The sequence below is a fragment of the Oryctolagus cuniculus genome, chromosome 20, assembly GCF_964237555.1.
Source record: "Oryctolagus cuniculus chromosome 20, mOryCun1.1, whole genome shotgun sequence".
NCBI lineage: Eukaryota > Metazoa > Chordata > Mammalia > Lagomorpha > Leporidae > Oryctolagus > Oryctolagus cuniculus.
In genome coordinates, this window is record NC_091451.1 from 20407426 (window position 1) to 20429600 (window position 22175).

At 60.5% G+C, this 22175-nt stretch overlaps 1 protein-coding gene across 2 annotated transcripts; it reads left to right on the forward strand.

The window, feature by feature from the left end:
* Positions 1-2944: 2944 nt before the first annotated feature.
* VSX2 (visual system homeobox 2) lies at positions 2945-20094 on the forward strand. 2 transcript variants are annotated; one of them, XM_051826248.2, is made up of 5 exons: positions 2945-3444; positions 4690-4774; positions 8532-8655; positions 18752-18932; positions 19557-20094. In XM_051826248.2, the coding sequence occupies exons 1-5, from the start codon at positions 3075-3077 to the stop codon at positions 19943-19945; spliced, it is 1149 nt and encodes a 382-aa protein (XP_051682208.1). In that variant the 5' UTR covers positions 2945-3074; the 3' UTR covers positions 19946-20094. The 2 variants fall into 2 exon arrangements, with proteins under 2 accessions (XP_051682208.1, XP_002719697.1); XM_002719651.5 differs by having other exon boundaries at positions 2946-3444; positions 19614-20094.
* Positions 20095-22175: the final 2081 nt, after the last annotated feature.

The window sequence follows — 22175 nt, forward strand, 5'->3', positions numbered from 1 at the left end:
CAAGAGAGAAGCTCGATGATTGGCTGACAGTGGGCTGGGACTTGGATCTAGTATGACCAAGCAAAAATGCCCCTGAAAAGATGGCCTGTACTTCCCTGTACCCCTGGCCCAAGATCAGGGGCCCATCTTCCCCTGTGGGGCTCCCCTTCAAGCTGTACAATTGTCTTGATTCTGAATCTGGCCCAGTCGGGCAACTGTGGAGCAGTAACATGGATACCCCAAAAGCTCAGAGTCAGCCCCCCAGCCACGAGTCTGCTGGGGGCCCTTCCTCCACCTAAGCTAGGGGGGCCCTCACAGGGCCTGGAGTGGCCCTGTCCCCAGCTCTCAGGGCAGAATGGTGACTGTGTCCTTGTAATTGGGAACTGGCAGCTTCAGACACAGGGATTGGTCAAGAGATTTTTCATCCTCCTCTCCTGACAAGAGCCGACTTCATCACTCACACACTTGTTTTCCATCACTCACGTCCTTGCCCATTGGCCGGCGTCTGGCTCATCGTGATAAGTCAGGGACGTGACAGGTGCCATTAACATAACAGCCCCATCCATCCTCCTGGGTGGGCTGGCGTGGAGTGGAGGCCAAGAGAGGGATGGAGTCGCAAGAGAACAGCTTCCGACATCAGGCATGTGAGGTTGAGTCTGGTCTCTGCGGCTTACTAGTTAGGTAATCTCTTGGGGTACCCAAGTTTCTGTGCCCATTAAATGAGGGAGAGACATTCTTATCTGGAAGGCAAAGACTGCTTAGCACAACTCCAGAGGGCACCATTCATATCGTCTATGTGGCCGATGCCACTTGGAACCTAGCTCCAACACCAGGTGACAGATGCATACCCTCGGGGCTACACCTTGCAGGTCAGATTGCTGAGCGCCGGTGTGAGGGCCAGAGAAGATCCCTGCACAGGGGCTGAGATGTGCAGGCACACAACAGGTGTGGCATTATGATGGGCCGAGGAGGCGGCCCTTGGAGGGAATGGCATCTCCTGCACCGTGAGATGCTCCTACGTAACTCCGTCTCCCAAGTGCACGCAGAGCCCTGTTAGCAAGGCCTGCTTTTCCTATCCCATAGGGTCTCCCCTGGTGGACACAGACGGTACTGCATGCCTCAGCAGTGATGTGAGGGTGCTTCCCTCTGTTGGGCCCAGGCAGCTGACTGGTCAAGAAACACTGCCTAGTTTTCCAATCTCTGTCAAAGCAGCAACCTACCCTGTCTTTATCTCCTCGCATATGGTACCTTCTGGTCAGGAAGCATTTATTCAGGCCACCATTATGGTGCAGCAGGTGAAGCTGCCTCCTATGACACCAGCATCCCATATCGGAGCAGTGGTTCATGTCCTGGCTGCTCCCCTTCTTCTTCTTCAGTTTTTTTTTTTTTTTTAAGATTTTATTCATTTATTTGAGAAAGAGAGTTACAGACAATGAGAGGGAGAGGCAGAGAGAAAGGTCTTCCATCCACTGGTTCACTCTCCAAATGGCCGCAACGGATGGGGCTGCGCCAATCCGAAGCCAGGAGCCTCCCCCGAGTCTCCCATGTGGGTGCAGGGGCACAAGCATCTGGGCCATCTTCTACTGCCCTCCCAGGCCATAGTAGAGAGCTGGATGGGAAGAGGAGAAGCCAGGACTAGAACCTGCACCCATAAGGGATACTGGCACTGCAGGTAGAGGATTAACCTACTGTGCCACACCACGGCCCCTGCTCCACTTCTGATCCAGCTCCCTGATAATGAACCTTGGAAAGCAGTGGAGGATGCCTAAGTACTTGGGGCCCTTGCCACCCACATGGAGACCCAAATGGAGTCCCAGGCTTCTGACTTCAGCCTGGCCCACTTCTGGGCATTGCTGTCATTTGGGGAGTGAACCAGCAGATAGAAGATACCCCCTCTCTCTCTTTTTCTGTCTCTCTTCCGCCTCTCTGTCACTCTATTTTTCAAATAAATATAAATATTAAAAAACAAACCTTTATTCAAAACCTGCTGTATACTAGGCATGGGGAAGGGGGTGTCCCAAGATAGCTAAGGCCGTCCCCAGCCCCAAGAAGCTGGCAGAAGCCTTAGCTGAGGGGGTGGAGCGCAGAGACGCGGAGGGTCCTGGCACACGATCATCTTTGCTAATGACCCTTGGGCCCAAGGTGGCCGCGCTGCCCTCTGAGCCCGCCAGCAGGAGGGCTGTGAGGACCCAGCAGCTCCTCTGCTGTCTTTGGAATTCAGGCTTTTCTCCTCCTGAGGGGAGGGTGGCACCCCGCCCGCTGCCACTCCCCGAGCTCAGCTGGCACCACTAGTGCTGGTCTGCAGCTCCCGGGCAGGAGCTGGCCAGAGGATCTCCGTCACTGGGCCAGGCCAGGCGGCTCACCTCTCACGCTCTTCCCTGCACACCAGCAATCCCACCCTTTCCCCTGCAGCAGGCCCTTCCTTGCCTTAGCTCTTGGCGTTGCCGCTCTTCTGAACTAGGCCTTGAACTCTGTGCTGGCCAGAAGCCTTGAGCTTTCTGCTCCCCTGGGTCTCCACACCTGGGCTCTTCCTTTCTCTTCTCCCACCACACACATGGCCCAGGGCATTGTCCTCTCCCTTGCTCCACTTTTTCAAAGGAGTCCCACGTTTGGACCTCTGACACTGCAGGTTGCACAGGCCTCAGACCATCCTGCCACCCCACCCCAGGGACCCATCCAGCCACCCCAGGGGATGCGTCCCAACCAGGTTCTGCCCAGAGCCCCAAAGCATCTGCCTCTTGAAACAGCCTGAGCCTTGCTGTCCCTCCAGGGCCCCTGGGGTCCCTGCCCACCAGCACCCTGCAGAATCAGCCCAGTGTTGGGCCCCCGCAGCGCACCGGCCCCTCCGCGCCGCCTGCAGCGGGAGCTGCCAGCTTTTTGGAATTCCTAATCGCTCCTGGCCCCAGTGATTGGCTGCTCAGCTCTGACCCCACTTGGGCTGCCGCCTGGTTGGATAAAAAGGGAATCTCCTTGGGGCTCCAGAGCATTAGACACCGGAGGGGGCACCTGGGACCAACTTCGCAAAGCGGGCACCCCGGCGGGGGGGTGGGGGGAGCAAAAGACCTGCGGCCTCAGCCCCTCCAAAGAGCCGGGAGATGACGGGCAAAGCCGGGGAAGCGCTGAGCAAGCCCAAATCCGAGGCAGTGGCCAAGAGCACCTCGGGGGGCGCCCCGGCCCGGTGCACAGGGTTCGGCATCCAGGAGATCCTAGGCTTGAACAAGGAGCCCCCCAGCTCCCACCCGCGGGCTGCCCTAGACGGCCTGGCCCCCGGGCACTTGCTAGCGGCTCGCTCTGTGCTGAGTCCGGCGGGGGTGGGTGGCATGGGGCTGCTGGGGCCCGGGGGACTCCCCGGCTTCTACGCGCAGCCCACCTTCCTGGAAGTGCTGTCCGACCCGCAGAGCGTCCACTTGCAGCCGCTGGGCAGAGCGTCGGGGCCGCTGGACACCAGCCAGACGGCCAGCTCCGGTAGGTGAGGGCGAGGCTGCGCGGCTACCGGACTGCGGGCGAGAGCCGGGAGCAGCCCCGCGCCGTCAGCTCTCGCCGGCCGGACAAGGCCTCCGCCGGGTGGAAAAGTTAGTGCCAGGCCGAGGGGTCGCAGCCCGCACGGGGCATTGGGGGCCCGGAGGGTGCTCGGGCCCCAGTATTCCCGGCCGCCGCTCAGTTCTCCAGTCCCCGCGTCCGGCCCGGCTCGGCCGCAGCGCCCCGTTGGGACTCCACTGGAAGCAGGGTTCGGGGTGTCAGTACCCACGGCGCAGGGTCCCTGGGATGGCTGGAGGTCCCCGGCCCGGCTGCTCCCCTGCGGCCCCGGCCGCCGGGAGGACCCAAGCTCTTGGAACCCGCGGCTGTTCCCCGCGCTTGGCGGCCCAGCAGTCCAAAGTTGTCTTTTTTTCCCCCCACCTTGTCCATCCTCCATTCCCAACCCCACGTATTGGTCAGCTGAGGGTTGATCTGTCACCCCAGGAACTCGGGCGAGCGGGCACCGCAGCGGCCGACCCCGCGGAGGCGCCACACCAGCTCGGATCCCTGCGCTTCGCGGGCTCGGGCACCCCGAGTGACCTCGCCGCGCCCTCCCTGGGCCACTTTGCTGGCGCTGTGTCCCAGCCCCCTCGGCCCACTGGCTTTCGTGTGCGCTCGGCAATTCCCCCGGTTTTTCGTTTCGTTTTGTTATGATTTTTTTTTTTTTTTTCGATTTGGAAAGGCAACGAAAAGTGGCGCATCGCAGGCTCTCCAACCTGGAACAGGGACTCATTGTGCCGGCACTGAGGAGGGGGCTGTGATTGCGAAGCCCCCAGCCCTTCCTGGAGCCCGGGTCTCCGCCACGCGGCCCCGCTCCTGGGGGCCAACTTTCCGCTCGGGACGCCTGGGCTGCGGGTGCAGGGCAGGGCGCAGACTCGGGAACGTGGCCGGGGGGGGGCCCCGCGACTCCCTGAGGCTGCCTCGCTCTCCCACCGCCCCTGCCCCAAGCGCGCAAGGGCCTTTGCTTCTCGCACAACGAAATCTGCTTAAAACCTCCAGATGCCGGCGCCTGCGTGGGTTGGGGCCGGCCGGGGCTCAAGGATGGGCGCGGTGGTTGGGGGTCCTGGAGGGCTTCCGGGGGAGACCGCAGGCCCTGCGGCTCCCGGAGGCGTCCGGGGCTGGGGCCCTCGCGGGCTTCGGGCGCGGCCAAGCGCACTCCATCTGGTGCCGCATGCCCCTGCGTCCGCTTTTCAGATTCGGAAGATGTTTCCTCCAGTGACCGGAAAATGTCCAAATCGGCGTTAAACCAGACGAAGAAACGGAAGAAGCGGCGGCACAGGTAAGGGCCCCGCGGCGCCTTCCCGGACTCCTCCTGTCCCTCACCGCCCTGCTGTCCCCCATTTCGCTCTGGGGTCGCTCGGACCCTATTCTCACCGACCCTCGATCCGAGGCCCCAGGCCGCGCCAGGGCGCAGAGACCGGGGCGTTGTTTGGGGCAGTCTGCCCGGGCCCTGGGCCCTGCGTGCGGTGCCGGATGACGGCGAAGTGTGGCGGGATTTCTCCTCCCGCTGCGGGAGAGGAAAGGCCCCACGCTGGGCCAGACTCGGGTGCGAAAGAGGTTGGCGCCCCGGATCCCCGCTCGGGCTCATCCCGGAGATGGCTGCAGACCCCGCGGCGCGCGGGGGGCTCCCAGCTCACGCTCCCCAGCCCTCTCGCCAGCCCTGCGGCGTTCTGCTCCCACCGTTCCCCAAGGCTGGAGCGGAATCAGCCCTGAGGAAGCATCGTCACTTGGCCTCTGCTCTGTTTTAATTCTTAGCTGTCTGTCCGCTCCCCTTCCGAGCGCCTCAGTTTCCCCGTCTGTAAAATGGGGGGAGCAGGGTGTCGGAGGAACGGTCCCCCAGCCCTGGCTGCGGTGTAGACTTAAGGGAGAGTTTACTAAAACGTGCCTTTCGCGGAGTTAAAACGCAATGGATTGTAGACACAGAGCGGAAAAGTATCCGCCCTGTCCCCCGTCCGTCCCCAGACCCTCGGGGCGCTCAGGACCTTGTGTGAATTTACGCGGAGGTTTTTAAGGGAATAAAAGAACGAGATGCAGAAATCTGCCTGCCTGTGCTCCCGGGTGAGCTGCGCTCACCTCCGGGGCTGTTCTCTGCGTCCTGGTCCGGTGCCGGCGGCCGCAGGGTCCCACCCGGGCGCTCTCCGACCCCGCGCCCCAGCGCACCCCTCTGTCTCCCCGGTTTGTTCTCAGCCTCTGCGCACCCTCTCGTCCTTCGCCCTCGCAAAACTCTCCCGCTGACTCCGTCTTTTTAAACGTCCCTTCCTGTCTTCTCCGGCCCCGGGGGCTGTGCCTGGGTGAGCGTGAACTTCGGCTTGCTTTTCTGGGTCCTCGGTTCATTACCTCCGCACAGCTGTTTGCTTCTTAGTCCATCTAGTTTTATTTTAAACGGAAACATTTTATAAGTCTTATTCTTGGTCCTTTTTAATATCCATTCTCTCAACAAATATTCATTAAAACGCCTCTTGGGCTCCCATCTCGGCTGGTGTGGCTTCCAGGCAGGGACGGGGCCATGCAGGGAGGTCCGGCTCCTGTGCTGGGTGCACGGCGGGGGAAGGGGTCCCAGAGCAAGGCTAACCTGGGGGACCTCATCCACCAGGTCCTGGGGTCTGGGACTGTGCTTCCTGGTGGTACTTGGAGCTGTGTAGCTGGCGCTTCAGGGTCCCGAGCTGTGTCCTCTCTCCCCTCCCGCTGCAGCAGGGAAACTTGCGGGGGGCTTTGGGGTAGGGATGGGGGGCTTGGATTTCTGTTTCTGGAGCATGAAGGGAGCAGGTAGTTGGAAAGGGAACAATAGCTTCTGGTTTCTGTGCAGTTTTTAATTAGTAAAAAACAAAACAACGCTTTCCTGAGCTTCTCTCACTTAGGGATTTGTGAGTAGGAAAGCCTGGAACCTGGGGAGGAGATGGGGTGAAAACAAATGAGGCGTAGCAGGTGTGGGCTGGGATGGGGATGGAGCAGCCCCGTTAAGATGGGCTTCCGCTCTCCCCAGTGCGGAAAAGCTCAGACTGGCTAGATGGGAGCCCGAGGCTCTGGGTTCTGCACAAGCCCGCGGCAGGGTTTGGGTCTCCCCCTGGGGCAGGGGGACCTCCCTGGGGTGCATGCAGGGCCTGAGTCAGGTGTGCACCTGCTCAGAACTGGGAATTAGGGGAAGTCAGAAGGATTTTTTTTTCTTGTTTTGAATGAGGGCCCAACCCAAAGTGAGGTCCTTCAGTGATTCCGAGTGACCAGTAATCCACTCTTCCCTTTGGCTCTGGCCAGGTCCCACTTCCTGTGTGCCTCAGTTTCCCTGGCCTTGGAGAGGACTTGCACTTTTTTGATTGCTTATGTTGCTGATCTGTTCAGGGGTCCTTCAGCTGGTGGCAGAATAGAAATGCAGAGCAACAGCTCTTCCAGACTCAAAAGAATTCGCTTTCTCTGTCAATGCCAATTCCACATGCCCCCCCCCCCCAGCCCGCCCCCTCAAAGACAGACAAAATGGTTTAGAATCAGACCAGTCCTTTTCTCTAAGGAGTGCAGTCTTCCTCCCGCGCATACCCCTGTGTGACGCCTCAAGGTACTCCAAGGCACCTGCAGCACAGGGAACGGATGGGGCTGAGCTCTGTAGCTTTCCCTTGTGTGGGGTGAGGCCACGGCAGCAAGGGATTCCAAAGCCCGGGTCGGTGGCCGGGTCCAGATCCCAGGCTTCCCAAGTTCAGTTTGTGGAATCCACTGCCTTGCCTGCTGGCCTGGTGGGGGTCCAGGAGAAGGGTCAGAAAAGAGGAGTTTGTGGCTGTGAGCGGCGTCTTGTGGGTTATCTCAGAACGGGGGATTTGCTAGCCCCTGACATCTGACATGGGCGGGGGGGGGGGGGGGGTTGGTGGTGGCAAATGTTTCTGTGTTTGGAAGCACATTCACTGGCTTCCTAGCGCCAGAGAAAGTCGTGTTTTGTTTTGTTTTGTTTTGTTTTACAAGATCTTTAAAGCAGTTTTTGTCACAAAGTAGGTCAATGGGAGCTGCTCTGTGGGGGGCGGGGGCTGTGCCCGCAAGCTCTCCCTGTCTGAATGGGTGCCCGCCCCCCAGGTAGGGGTCTGAGCCTGCGTGTGGCAAGGTTGGAGCCGGGAGAAGGAGCGGCTCTGGGCAGCTGGTCACTCTGGGTGGTGGCAGATAAGGGGAAAGCAGAGCAGGGGCGGGGGTGGTTTGAGGGGCACAGAGCCGCAGCTGCCTTTGATCTTCAGGTGAACCTTGGGACTTTTGAATTTTACAAATCAGCTCTAGAGTCTGTGAGAGGAGCCCGCACGGAGCAGGTCCGCCTGGGGCTGGGGTGTTTGTGTACAGGGCGGGCATCTCGGCTCTGTGCTTGAAACAAGCATGGGGGGCTTTGGGCAGTCTCCTAGGATTTTCTTCTCCTTTTTTTTTTTTTTTTTTTTTTTTTAAGATTTATGTATTCATTTATTTGAGAAGCAAAGAGGGAGGAGAAAGAGAGAGAAAGAGAGGCAGGACAGAGAGATCGTTCATCCACCCGTTCACTCCCCAAATGCCAGCAACAGCTGGGGCTGGACCAGGTCAAAGCCAGGATCTCCAAACCCCTTCCAGGTCTCCCACGTGGGCGGCAGGAACCCAGCTACTTGGGCCATCACCTGCCGCCTTCTAGGCACATTGGCAGGGAGCTGTACAGGAAGGGGCAGCCGAGCGAGCCTTGCACCAGGCATCTGATGTGGGAGCCGGATGTCCCAGGTGGCAGCTGAGCCCCACTGCCTCACGTTGCCGCCTCTAGGGTCTTGTTACCACTTGCTCCAGAGAGAAGCTTCCCAACGCGAAACCGTGCCCACCCCCACTCCAGGAAGGTGGCGGGGGCCTTCCGCCTTGAGTGATGGAAAGTGGAAAGAGAGAGAGACAAATGGGGAGAGAGGAAGAGAGAGAGATGGAGGGAGACCCGAGATAGACAGGGAGAGCCTGGTCTGGGCGTGCTGGGCCAGCCCGGGAGTCTCTGGGAGGCGCCCCGTTCTCTCTGAGTCCGGCCTTTCCATTTCTGGAGTCCTGAGGGTCTGGTTTTGCCCCCTCAGGACGATCTTTACCTCCTACCAGCTGGAGGAGCTGGAGAAGGCGTTCAACGAGGCCCACTACCCAGATGTGTACGCCCGGGAGATGCTGGCCATGAAAACGGAGCTGCCGGAAGACAGGATACAGGTAACAAACAGCCTGACCCCTGTCTCTCATGTATCCCCATCCTTGGGGACACCTGCTTCTCCAGGGCCCCTGATACCCATGACCCCAGCTTCCGTCTCTGCTACGGCCTGAACTTGCCCAGGACGTGGCTGGGGGTGGACAAAGGCTTGGTGGCTGTGGCCTGGCCTGCTTCTGTGGACTGCAGCTTCCAGAGGGGCACAGCGGACAGCCCCCGAGAGGCCTGTGATGAGAGAGGGGGTGCCAGGTAGATCCTAGGTTCCGAGCAGGGGCTGCTCCAAGGCCAGAGGTGGCCCCAGGTATCTTTGGGTGGCTGTGAAAGGGGAGGTGGTTCTAGCCCTGACCCCAGGCTGTTTCCCTGCTCCATGAAGGAGCTGCTGCCCCACCCCCACCCGGCTACTCCCCATCACCCCCAGCCAGTTGGGGCGCCTTCCTTCCCTACCTGCGGGCAGTGCTGCCCCTGCCCCAAGCACCTGCTCCTTTACTTCTCCTGGGTCTGGCCCGGGGTGTGGCCTGGGATGCGAGCCTGCAAGTGCACCTCGCCCTGCCCTTCCTCCTCTGGGGCGGTTTGCTCTGGGCTGTGGGGTCCTCCCTGAGGCCTCCTGGTGGTGGCAGCAATGAGACCTCTCTATGCCTGGAAGCCGCCTACCTGCTCCCTCAGTGGCCAGCTCCCTGGGGTGGCTGGGTCACTTCCGTTGGGGGGAGGTCGTCGGATGCTTTCCTAGGCAGGGCCTCCAGGAGGTGGAGTGGGGGAGGGGATCATTTCCTGAAGACTTGGCCTTGCCTTAGCTGATCTCACCCCAACACTGTCATCCAGTGTCCAGAGAGGGGTTTGCTGCAGAGGCTGGGGCAGGGGGCAAGCACCCACTCCTCCCCCTCCCCAATCAGGGTCCTTTGTGTCTCCAGGTATGGTGTGGGGTGGTGATGGGGGGGCAGAGAAGGAGCTGAAGAAGGGTGTGTGTGCTGCCGTTCGCTCCCCATGGAAGGATAGGGATCGGGAATGGGGCCGGAGCTGCTTTTCCAAGAGGACCTTCCTCTCTCCGGAAGTCTATTTGGAATTTCAGCGATGGTTTTCGACACGGACAGTAACAATGAGCTCAATTATTCACAAGCAGATTACTCCGGTGCATGATCCACTGGCTCCGTCCCGCCCACCTCCACCCAGGGGGCAAGCCGGGTGTGGATTCTGAATCACGCGTGCGCGTGCCTGCTGCCAGGGCCAGTCCCTGAGGTGGCCGTGGGGCCGTCCACCCCTGCTGGTGGAAGTCCTCACTGTGTGACTGAGTGGTCAGGAGTCGCAGCTGTGGCTCGCAGAGGCTGTCCTACAGGCTGGCTGTGGCTGAGGTGGGGACAGGCTGGCCCTGGGCTGCGGTCTCGTAGCCACGAGTGCCGCAGTGGGTGTGTGCTGGGCTCAGTTGGGTCCTCTATGGGTGGCGGCTGAAGCCACCAGTGCCAGCAGGGAGGAGCAAGCAACATCCATTGTCCTGGGGTTGGGGGGATTGGCCCCGGGATTTGTGGGAGGATCCAGGCAGGAGTCTCCCAGGCCCTGGGTGCCCCATGTGGCTAAACGCTGCCCCCAGAAAGTGCCTGGGAGGTGGGGAGTAGCCATGCATCAAAGGGCGTTAGTGGCTGGGAAGGATCTTGGTGCATATGGATAACAGTCCCAGCCTTCAGCGCCAGGGCAGCTTCCACGCACCAGGTGTTTTTTTTTTTTTTTTTTTTTTTTTTTTTGTTTTGTTTTTGTTTTTTGACAGGCAGAATGGATAGTGTGAGAGAGAGACAGAGAGAAAGGTCTTCCTTTTGCCGTTGGTTCACCCTCCAATGGCTGCCACGGCTGGCGCGCTGTGGACGGCGCACTGCGCTGATCCAAAGGCAGGAGCCAGGTGCTTCTCCTGGTCTCCCATGGGGTGCAGGGCCCAAGCACTTGGGCCATCCTCCACTGCACTCCCAGGCCACAGCAGAGAGCTGGCCTGGAAGAGGGGCAACCAGGACAGAATCTGGCGCCCCAACCGGGACACTCCATGTGCCGGTGCCACTAGGTGGAGGATTAGCCTAGTGAGCCGCGGCGCCGGCCACCAGGTATTCTAACCGTGTGACGCACACAGGAGCGGCAGGGCGGTGTAGTGGTTAGAGATGTGATGGCCCACAGCAGCCCAGTATTCAGAGCAGTGCCTGGCGTGTGCCCCGTCTTGATGACCCCTGCAGGGCAGTGACCATTGGCCTCCTTTTATTTATTTATTAAAAAAAATTTTTTTTAATTTATTTGAAAGGCAGGGTTACAGAGAGAGAGAGAAGAGACATAAAGAGAAAGGTCTTCCATCTGCTGATTCACTCCCCAAATGGCCACAACAACTGGGGCTGGGCCAGGCAGGAGCCAGGAGCTTCTTCCGGGTCTCCCATGCGGGTGCAGGGGCCCAAGGACTTGGTCCATCCTCAGATGTTTTCCCAGGCCATAGCAGAGGGGAGATCGGAAATGGAGTAGCCAGGACTCGAACCAGCACCCATATGGGATACTGGCACTGTAGGTGGCAGCTTTGTCCATTACACCAGCTCCAGAAACTAGTCTTTAGGAAAAAGAAAGAAAGAAAGAGAAATCACTGGTCACAGTGTTACAGACGGGCAGATGCTCTTAGGTGAGTTTGGAAGAGAGAACGTGTCTTCGCTCCTCCGCCTGGAGCAGCCCAGTGCCGACCTGTCTTTGGTTTCCTGTCCAGGCAGAGTCTGTAGAGCTCCCGGTGAGCTGGGGCTCATCAGTCCCGTCTTACAGATGGGGTAACTGAGGCACAGAGGCAGATTATGTTTGGTGCATGATCCACGGCAGCCTGGCTCCAGCCCATCCACCCCCACACAGGGGGCGAATCAGGCCCCAGGCCCTCTAGCCTACATTGCTGCCTTCCTCATCCTGTTGATTAGGTGGGAACAATGGCTCTGAAAATGCACAGTGCCCCTCCCATGCCAGTCCCTGGCCAGCCCGTGTGTTGGGGGGGGGGGATGGGGGGGCAGGTAAGAGGAGCTATTACAGGTGTGGGGACAGGAATTCTCAGGCTAGGATGGACAGGTGATCAGATGCCTGGGATCCGTTCTGGCTCTGACAACCACCTGGGCTGCCGTCAGTGGAATGAGACACGGATCGGGGGGGTGGGGGGGGACGCCAGTAGTCCAGGAAGACAGCTGGGCACGTGCCACTGCTGGGCCAATAAACTTTAACCCTGGATATATCTGAGGCCTGCTGTCTGATGTCCCTGGGACCCCACAGTGTGGCTGTGAAAACGCAGACACACATTTCTCTGACATTTTAAAAAGTGTAAGATATTTGTGTATCCACTTGAAAGGCAGGGAGAGGGAGACAGAGGGAGCCCATGCACTCCCCCAGTGCCAGCGAGGGCCAAGGCTGTGAGCTGCCAAAGTTGGGAGCCAGGAACTCCATCCAGGTCTCCCACGTGGGTGACAGGAACGCCACTCCTTGAACCACCACTGCCGCCTCCCAGGGTCTGCATCGGCAGGAAGCTGGAGTCAGGAGCCAGAGGCAGGCTTGGAGCCAGGCGCTCCGCTAGGGGACACAGGTGTCGCCTGTCCCCCTGTGCTTCACTGTCAGCAAGTCCAACTCCACGCTCAGACTACTCACCTGTAAAATACTGCTGATGTTTTTCCGAAACGGTAACTTCACTTCCGTGGTGTTACTGCTGCTGGGTGTGTGACATCCTCGTCACTGGCCCAGAGACTAAGCACTTGCCACGTCTTCTTTCGCTAAACCCTCACAACAAGCGCGCTAAGTCAGATGTTGCCCTCATGCCCATTTTCTGGATGGAGAAACCAAGGGCCTGAGAGGACCGCAGTCGACTGGGATTGACACCCGGTCCTCACCCCGGACCACGCGCGAGGTCACAAGGTAGACATGAGCGCCGTCTACACGGACCGACGGCGTAATCACAGCAATGGCAATGTCTCCAAAAGAATAAAAATGAATAAGTCACTGCTGGCCGAGCCAGAGACCCGCCCTGGGCGGAAGAGGAATGGGCTTCCAAACTGCCCTGGTTTCTTCTTTGGGGTCACAAGTTCCGAGAACAGTAAGATTGGAGCATTTCCAAGTATTTGCTTATTTGCTTGCGGTGCTTTTTTTTTTTTTCCAGGTGAAAGTTGCGCTTGTTGTAAAACGCAAACACTGCTGAGCTACAGTTTTGCAAAATGAGCAGGGCGTGTGCCCCTCCCCCACCGTGCGCCCCCAGCAGCTTGCGTCTGTGGAAGGGGGAAGTTTGTATTCTCTGCCTCCGCTGTCCGGGTCCCAAGGCCAGAGAACGAAGTATTAGGGAGTTGGATTTCCGGTGAGGGAGGCTTTGCTGCGCATCTCAGCCCAGGACCTTACTAGAACCCCCAGGGCATAGTCTGGAGATACCCGCACAGGGCCCCCAGCTCCCCGAAATCCTGCTTTCGTTGTTGGAGCAAACGCTTTCGTGTCTCTGCAGGGGAGCCCGCGTAGTCAGTGCAGGAGTTCCGCGGCAGAGGCTCGGGGTAGAGGTTTCGGTGTTGGAAGTGGCAGGGAGTGGAGTTTGGGTGTCCAGGGCTTGGGGTGTGGGAGGAAATGACCTGTTAGGGATGCTCCCTGCTGTGGCCGGAAATGTGGGCAGAGCTGCCCCCTAGCGGACATCAGAGGCTGCAGCAGGTCGGGCTCCCCTGAGCTCCTACCAGCCTGGCTGGGGCTGAAATTCTGTGTGGGAAGTGCTGAGCAGGCATAGTCAGAGGCCCCTACACATTCATCAGTTTCCAGCCAGAGGCGTGGCAAGAACCTGCGTGACCTTGACAGACACTTCCACGTGGCCATGTATGCAATGAGGCAAGATCAGTAGGCGGGGCTAGGGGCAGGGGAGGTGACCAGAGTGGCTCCCAGCAGAGGCGCATCCCTTGGGCAAGAAGTCCCTCCGGACCCAGTGCGCCCTGGCAGGCGCCCGGGGCCAGGCGTGCACACTGCCGACAGCTAGCGCCATCCTGTCGCTCCCCCTCTTCGTGGAGGAACGACACAGGACCCTGCGCTGTTCTTTCGTCTGCTCGGCCCTCCCCGGGTTTGCTGCTGGTTCTTCCCGGGTTGGCTACTGTCCCTTCCACCTCCGTGGAAGGGCGGTTCCCCCTGCCACATTCCCCACTTCCGCAGGGGAGCGGCACACCACCGGCCGGCTCTCTCGGGGGCTGCACAGGTGTTCCCTTAGATGTTCCCCTTAGATGTTCCCGGTGCATGCCGTCTCTCTCCTCCTTTATAGTCCTCTTCCACCAATCCCAACTCTGCTACCCACACGCCGAGTACGCTGCTCTCCTCCAATCAGGAGCAAGTCCTACAGTTTATTGGCTGAACTGGAGGCAGCTGTGTAGAAGCTGTTTTCTCCTCTCCCAGCGCCATATTGTGGGAGAGCAGATGCACAGAATAAGTCTTAATTCCAGTAACAGTATAGTCCGAGTTGCTCCCCACACATCCTGCCGGACTTTCTGCTCGCCACTTAAGCACCACCTCGGAGAGGACAGATACCGAGAAGTCCAGGCTCATTCTCAAACCTGGTGACCCTTGGTGACCCGGAAATGTTGGGCAGGGTCCCGGTCCCGGCCAGGCTCCTGACGCAGGCTCGCCTGATGAGTTTGGGAGCAGCCCAAGCCATCAGGAAACCAAGCGAACGAGGCCCTGAAGGAATATTAGGAACGTCTCAGGACCGAGAGCCAAGGTGGGCGCAGGGGCCCACGCTGGGAAGGAATCGCCCAGGCGGGCGACCGCAGGACCGAGCCTCGCAGGGGAGGTCGTCCTTGTGCGTCAAGCCTCAGCCAGGCAGGTTTTAGCTCTCTCTGGTGCCAGGCCTTTCCCGGAGTGGTTTTATTTCGTTCCCAACACCTCCTGTGAAGAGGAGGCCTCAATGCCACTGGAGGGGGGGGCGCTGGAAGACCACCGCCTGCAGACCCTGGAGCTGAGCAGGTTCTTCACGGGGCCTGTGGGCGCCGCTGGGCGGCCTCCTGCGGCCAACCTCAAGGGCCCGCAATACAGCAGACAGGTGCAGGGAGTGGCCGGGGCCCCTGGCGCTGCGGATGCTGGAGGGGAAGCCACTGATGTCCTGGGCCTCCACCGGAACAGTAAGAGTCAGCATTTATTGAGCACCTTCTGTATAACAAGCAGTGACTTTACGCACTTGCAGTCACTTCGTTTAATCCTCAAAACAGCTCTAAAAAGCTGGTGCTCTGGTTTTCCATTTGAAGAGCCTGAGACCATGAGGTCATGTAACATGTATTTAAAAAAAAAGATTTATTGGCCGGTGCCGCGGCTCACTAGGTTAATCCTCCACCTAGCGGCGCCGGCACACCAGGTTCTAGTCCCGGTCAGGGCGCCGGATTCTGTCCCGGTTGCCCCTCTTCCAGGCCAGCTCTCTGCTGTGGCCCGGGAGGGCAGTGGAGGATGGCCCAAGTGCTTGGGCCCTGCACCCCATGGGAGACCAGGAGAAGTACCTGGCTCCTGCCATCGGATTAGTGCTGTGCGCCGACTGCGGCAGCCATTGGAGGGTGAACCAACGGCAAAAGGAAGACCTTTCTCTCTGTCTCTCTCTCACTGTCCACTCTGCCTGTCAAAAAAAAAAAAAAAAAAAAAAAAAAAAAGAAAGAAAGAAAAAAAAAGATTTATTAATTTAAAAGGCAGAATGACAGAGTGGAGCAGAGAGAAACAGAGAGAACTCATTTCCCCAATGGCTGCAACAGTCACGGGTGGGCCAGACAGAGGCCAGGAGCCAGGAATTCCACCCGGGACTCCCGCATGGTGACAGGGTTCTGCACACTCAGCTTTCTCCTTCTCCCCTGCCTCTCTGGGCGCAGCTCAGCCGGGTGGAAGCGGAGCAGCCGCGCTCCGGCTGACCTCAGAGCGTCTCAGAAACCTTGACGCTCCGTGCATGCGCTGGGCAGGAAGAGCGAGCGGTCAGGGTTAACTCCAGTCGCATGTCCATGTCCCTCCATTATTACCACGGCTTCCTTGGCAGCCATCCTAGAGAGAGCCGGCTTCTGCCGCCCAGGTTTCCCCATAACTCAGAGCAGCATCTGGTCTGTGCAGAGAGCCAGACATTCCTGGAGCCCATCACCGAGGGTCTGGATGACTCCCGGCTTGAGCAACCAGCTGGCACCCGCTCCCCCGGGGACCGGATCTGCAGGCGAAGTCTCACGCACAGCCCAGTTGTTCATCTGCCCAGCTGAGGAGACCTAGGAAAATGGCTGTGAGTCTAGGGCCTGCCCAGGAGCCGGGTTCCAAGTCTGTGTTCCTTCCTTCGTTCCTGAGCCTGGGGAAGCCGGGACAACGCACCTGCCCAGGTACCTGCACTGGGCCGGCCAAGGGCACCTGTGCTTGGGCGCCCCGCGGTGCCTTCCCCAGGACCTCTATCCAAACCGTGCTGGGAAAGGCAGGCTCTTTCCCAGACTTGGCATCAAAACTCAATTAGCGGGCCGGCGCCGCAGCTCAGTAGGCTAATCCTCCGCCTTGCGGCGCCGGCACACCAGGTTCTAGTCCCGGTCGGGGCGCCGGATTCTGTCCCGGTTGCCCCTCTTCCAGTCCAGCTCTCTGCTGTGGCCAGGGAGTGCAGTGGAGGATGGCCCAAGTGCTTGGGCCCTGCACCCCATGGGAGACCAGGAGAAGTACCTGGCTCCTGTCATCGGATCAGCACAGTGCGCCGTCTGCAGCGCGCCAGCCGTGGCAGCCATTGGAGGGTGAACCAACGGCAAAGGAAGACCTTTCTCTCTGTCTCTCTTTCTCACTGTCCACTCTGCCTGTCAAAAAAAAAAAAAAAAAAAACAAAACTCAATTAGCGGAGAAAAGGGGAGCTGACCCCATGCGGTTTCCTCAGCTTTGATTAGGAGGTGCTGCTTGGGCCGCGTTACCTAATGTGGCGCATGCATCCCATATTTTCTCTAAATATCCCACTCTCCGGTCTGTCCCCAGACGAGGAGTCGCAGACCTGCTGCTCTACCATGCACTGCCCTGTGGTGGCTTTCTGAGGGTCACAAACATGGCCTTTCTGTCCCTCTGGGGTCGGACTCGGTGCCCGTGACGCCATCGCCCCCTGGGCCTCATCTTTGTTGTCTTCAGGAGAGGTGGATGGAACCAGAGCCACTTAACACGTTTATGTGGATTATTCCTGCTGGACTTTTGCAAATGGGTACCCGTAGAGGACAGCCGAGCGAGAGGCGCCGGACCGGCCGCAGGCCCTGGAGAGGGGCCCCGGCTGGGCAGACGTCCCGCAGCCCTGCAGGCAGCCGGGGAGATTCGGGGACGCGTGGAGCCGGGCGCGCAGGACCTGCAGGTGCCGTTGAACCCGATGAGGGCAAAGTTGCGGGCAGCACGGCGATCGTGGGTGTGGCGGGGCCCACGGCGCCTGAAACTGTCGCTCCCATTTTTAGAGGATCCGGGCTTATTTACATGAAGAAAGGCCGGGTTCCATACGTTTGGGCCAACTTAATGCGTGCGGGCGCGGGGACTGAGCTCCTCGGACTCGCGGGCCATTTGGGCGCCTCCAGAGCGCCCCCTGCCGGCTGCGGCAGGCCTCGCTTTGCTGCAGGTCGCGGCCGCCCGCCGCCCACTGCGCCACCTGGCGGCGGTGGCGGCGGGAGAGGCAGGCTCACGCACTCCTGAGGCCCCGCCCGGCCCAGCCCCGGCTCCCGCCGGCGGCGGAGGCAGCGAAGGGTTAAGCTGTCAGCGGTGCGGTGTTAAACAGGTGTCAAAGGCGCCCCATATATCTGCAGATTGAAATCAAATTCTTTGCCGTATAAAAAGATAAATTACCCAGGCGCTGCCGCGCGTCCCACTCATCACGCCAGCGCCAGACGGCAAGCAATTTTTTTTTTTAATGTGCTAACGACCTAATCAAGCAATCAAGCCGGAGAAGATTGCGGAGTGACCGGGGCAGCCATCTGCCGGCGGGCCCCGCATTCATTCCCGCGCCCCCGGCCGGGGCGGGGCCGGCTGGGAGCTGCTGCGGGGGAGGCGGTGGGGGAGGGGAAATCTCCACAAATTAACACCCAATTTTCCCCGTCTAATTAGTTAAATGAGAAGTGTTCGGGGGTCCCCCGGGGAGGGGGAGCGGCCTCCCCAGCATTAATTAGTGCGGGTCAATGCCGCGGCTCCCGCGAGGGCCGCCGCTTTAATTTCCCGTGATATTTCAGTGCCTGAGGCCCATCGATTCAAACTGAAATTAACTTATTTTTCAATCAGCCCGGGGCTGCCCCTGGGGGTGAGTCTTCTTTTGCCGCCTGCTGAATAGAGCCGGAGCAATTTTTCATCAAAAGCGGATCCCTCGGCCGCCGGGGCGGGGGCGGGGCGGCGTCGGCCCCTGTGCCGGAGCCCCGGGGCCCCCAGCGCGGACAGGGCCCCGCGCCCCCGCCGATTTCTCCCGGGATGGGGTCTGGGGTCTCGCACCCCCTGTAGGGACAACGAGAGGGAAGCTCCTGGAAGTCTCTGGAAAGCCGCTGTGGAGCCCTCCCTCCCCAAACAGGGCAGGGATTCTGGAATCTTCTCCCCGAACCGGGCTGGGGTGGGCCGGTACCCCTCCAGGGCACCCCTGAGTTCCCTAGCCGGCCCCTCGTGCTCGGCGCGGGCGCCCGCCTGCCTGCTCCCCGCACTCGCTGAGGCCCGGAGCCGCGGGCGGCTGAGGCGCGGCAGAGCAGGGAGGCGGCCTGGGCCATGCTGCGGGGCTTCCCGCCAGCCCGCCCGGGGACAGCCGGGGGACCGGGGACCGTCCGCGGCCTCGGGCGCCCTGAGCGAGCCTTGCCGCCGGGGTGGGCCCTGGAAGGAGCGCGTCCTCCGCCGATCACACCAGAGCTTGTGAACACGCGGCGGTGTAAGCCTCGATTCTCAATAGCAACCAGGGCCACACCCGCCTCGGCCCACCTGGGAGGCGCCTGTCCAGGGGGTGGCCCCGCCCGTCTTCCTAGAATGGCTTTGATTTAATTTTTTTTTTTTTTTTTGCGCATGGTGTTCGCATTGGACATGACCAGTCTTTCTGACAGCCCCGTCCCCCAGCGCCTGGATCACCCCCAGGGGCACCGCTCGGGGCAGGCCCTGGGTGAGGGCCCCTGACCTGCCCCTCTGCCCCTGCAGGTCTGGTTCCAGAACCGCAGGGCCAAGTGGAGGAAGCGAGAGAAGTGCTGGGGCCGCAGCAGCGTCATGGCGGAGTACGGGCTGTACGGGGCCATGGTGCGGCACTCCATCCCGCTGCCCGAGTCCATCCTCAAGTCTGCCAAGGACGGCATCATGGACTCCTGTGCCCCGTGGCTCCTGGGTAAGAGCCCGCACCCTCCTTGGGGCCCTGCCCCTGCTGTGAGGCGAGCGGGCTCCCTGGAGGAGGAGGCTGGGGCAGCGGGACCCGGGCCACAGCAAACAGGCCTCCCAGGGCAGGTGGGCCTGGGGCCTCGCTTCTACCCCTACCCCTCTTTCCTGGGTGCCAAGGACCGGTGTGGATGGTGTGTGAGTGCATTCTCTGGGCCTGTGGGGGGTGCGTGTCTGTGTCCAAAGGATACCTTTCCCCCACATCTCGGCACCTTCCCTCTCTCCCCACCTGCCACCCGATGTCTGGGAACAGCACCAGGTGCTAAGCAAGACCTGGAACCCCAAGCGGGGGCACCAGGGAGCTAATATGGTGCCTTGGAGGGGCCTGCCAGAGGGGTGTGGCTTTGGGCCCAGGGTCTGTGCCTCCTCCCCCTTGGCCAGATGTGGGCATGCCCAGGGGGCTGGCATGAACCTGCCTCAGCCGCTGGTCTGCGCCCCCCACCCCGTCCCGGCCACCTCCCTGTCCCCGACCCCAGCCCAGCCCAGCCCAGCCCGGGATGCGCGGGACTTCGGTGTGAAGTAAGGCTTTCTGCTCGTCCTTAATTCTGGCCTCTCTCTATCTTTGCCGTTTTTTCAGTTCAAGATGGCTTTCCCAGGCGCTTTTCTAAACCCGAATACCAACAATTCTTTCTAGGGATGCACAAAAAGTCGCTGGAGGCGGCGGCCGAGTCGGGGAGGAAGCCCGAGGTGGAGCGCCAGGCCCTGCCCAAGCTCGACAAGCTGGAGCAGGTGGAGCGGGGTCCCGACCCGCAGGCGGCCCTCTCCCAGGAGGAGCTGCGGGAGCACAGCATCGCGGCGCTGCGGGCCAGAGCCCAGGAGCACAGCACCAAGGTGCTGGGGACTGCGCCGGCGCCCGGCAGCCTGGCCCGCGGCGCCGAGGAGCCCGAGGAGGCGGGGGCGGCGGCCGCGGACGAAGACAGGCCGGCCGGGAAGCTGAGTCCCCCGCAGCTTGAGGACGTGGCTTAGGTCAGCCGGCCCAGGCGCTGGAGCGCCAAGACTCTGTGGTGCTGGGAGGTGCTCGCGGGGCCAGGTTTGGTGGCCTCTGCTACCTGCCCCGGCCTGCAGGCTCTGGTACCCCCGGCGACTCCAGGCACAGCTCAGTTGCGGCCATGGTCGGACCTCGCTGAGACGCCCCACCCTAGGCTGCCCTCACCCAGCACCCCTGCCTCAGCGGCCTTCCTGCTGCCCCAGAGCCCACCCCCCTCGAGCTGCTTCCACTCCATGCCTGCGGCCCTCACTGTCCCAGTGCCCACTCGCTCTCTGTGTTCCTGGTGGATTCCGCGCCGCCACACCTGAAGCCTGTTGCTGATAACCCATGGCTTGCCGGAGGCAGATCGGGACCCGCCCGGGCTGAGCACCCCAGTCCTCAGCTACAGCCTTCTCCCCGCGGCCTGGGCCCCTGCTGGGGTCGGCCTTGCTCGGCAGGCCCAGACAGCCTCTGCGAGATCCCTACAGTGTCACCCTCGGGGACCTGCCCTCTCCTCGCCCGTTCTGCTGCATGGGTGCCAGTGCCGCTCATGGCCAAGTGCGATACCTGCAGGGAGTTGGGGCCCTGAGCCCCGTGGGGAGGAGGCGCATCTCACAGGCGCTGTGGCCCACCGCACCTTTCTGAAGCATGCCAACTTCCCAGTGTGTGGCCTGTGACCTTGACCTGCCAGGCAAGACTCCCTCCCCCCAGAGCTTCCTGCAAACTGCGGGTTCCTGTGTGCCCTGCTTTGGAGCAACCCAATCCAGCCATTAACTCACAGCTCCGGGGCCGCAGGCCTGGCCTCGACTTGATCCACACTAAGCCTGGAGCGGGCCTGGGCTGTAAGTGCTCATGGGGGTGTGTTACGAGAAGGCTGTGGGAGAGCAAGGCTGGAGGCCTGGGTTACACAAAGCTGCAGGCACTCGCCTCTAGAGCAGGTGCATGCCAGGCGTGGTCGCTGACGTACTAGGATGAGGGCCCGAGGGCATGCTTGTGTCTGGAGAGACAGAGCAGCCCATACTGATGGTCTCCTGCCACGCACTTCCCCCTGGCCCTCACCAGTGGGGTTAGTGACCGCAGCACCCCAGGCCCCTGGTCCCACAGGCCAGGCACAAGATCCCCTTACCGTCCCTCCCCCACCCCCATCTGCAGGGACTAGCCCGCCGGAGAATGGCCTGAGACTGTGAGTGGCGACTTTAATTCTGTATCGAAGGTTGATTTCTTCTTCCTCCCATGGAACGCCCCCCCCCCATTCTTGTCTTTGCCCCCGTGGGTTTGAAGTGGTAGACTGTAGCCCCTGGTGTGTAAATAGTGTACATAGAGTGAGATGAAAGACACTTGCTATCCAGATGTTTGCAATATGGAGCTGTAATAACTTCTAGGTGTTCGAAACCTGTGATTTCTGTGCCATTTTCTGTATAGATCCGCCTCTGAATAAAGCTGATATACAAACAGCAGGGGAGGGGCTGGGAGTCCTCTGTGAGGGGGGGCGGTGTGTGTACGTGCGTGCGCGTGGGCGGCATGAAAGGACATCGCGGAGTGGTTCTTAGGACAAGGTTCCTGGGTTCCCCTCGGAGAGGAACTCCACAGGTGAAGGCACCAGTGGCCTGCCTCTCCCCTCCAGTGTTTGATCTGGGAGCTTCCTCCGTGGTAGCCATGGAGTGGCTCAGCTATGACCCGAAACTTCCTCCTGTGCCCCCCCCCCCATCGGTGGCATCCACCTTTCTGCCTGGTTCTTTCACACCTCCGTGGTCACACACAGCCCACCTTCTTCCCCAACGGCAGACTCCCTTCCTCTTCTGTTACGTTTGAGAGCGTGCATCTGCTGCTCACTCCCAGATGCCCACACAGGTCAGGGCTGGCCAGGGCTGAGGCTGGAGCCAGGAGCCAGGAACTCAATGCAGGTTTTCCCACATGGGTGGGTGGCAGGAATCCACTTGCGGGAGCCATTGCTGCTGCCTCTCAGGGTTGAATTAGCGGAAAGCTGGAGTTGGGAGCCCGAGCTTGGAACCCAACTGCATACTCCGATTTGGGACATGGGCATCCTGACCAGTGGCTCAACTGCCAGATCAGATGCTGACCCTCCCTCCCTTCACACTAAGTTTTTTTTTTTTAAATGTATTTACTTGAGAGGCAGACAGTGAGCAAACGAGCTACCGTTCTCTGGTTCACTCCCCAAATAAATACCCTCAGTGACCAGTCCAGGCTGGGCCAGGCCAAAGCCAGGAG

Excerpts from the sequence above, each read along its gene's own strand:
- VSX2 (XM_051826248.2), top strand. The coding sequence starts at position 3,075 with ATGACGGGCAAAGCCGGGGAAGCGCTGAGCAAGCCCAAATCCGAGGCA. Across the intron at positions 8,656-18,751 it reads TGCCGGAAGACAGGATACAG|GTCTGGTTCCAGAACCGCAG; the intron begins GTAACAAACAGC and ends CTGCCCCTGCAG. Across the intron at positions 18,933-19,556 it reads CTGTGCCCCGTGGCTCCTGG|TTCAAGATGGCTTTCCCAGG; the intron begins GTAAGAGCCCGC and ends CCGTTTTTTCAG.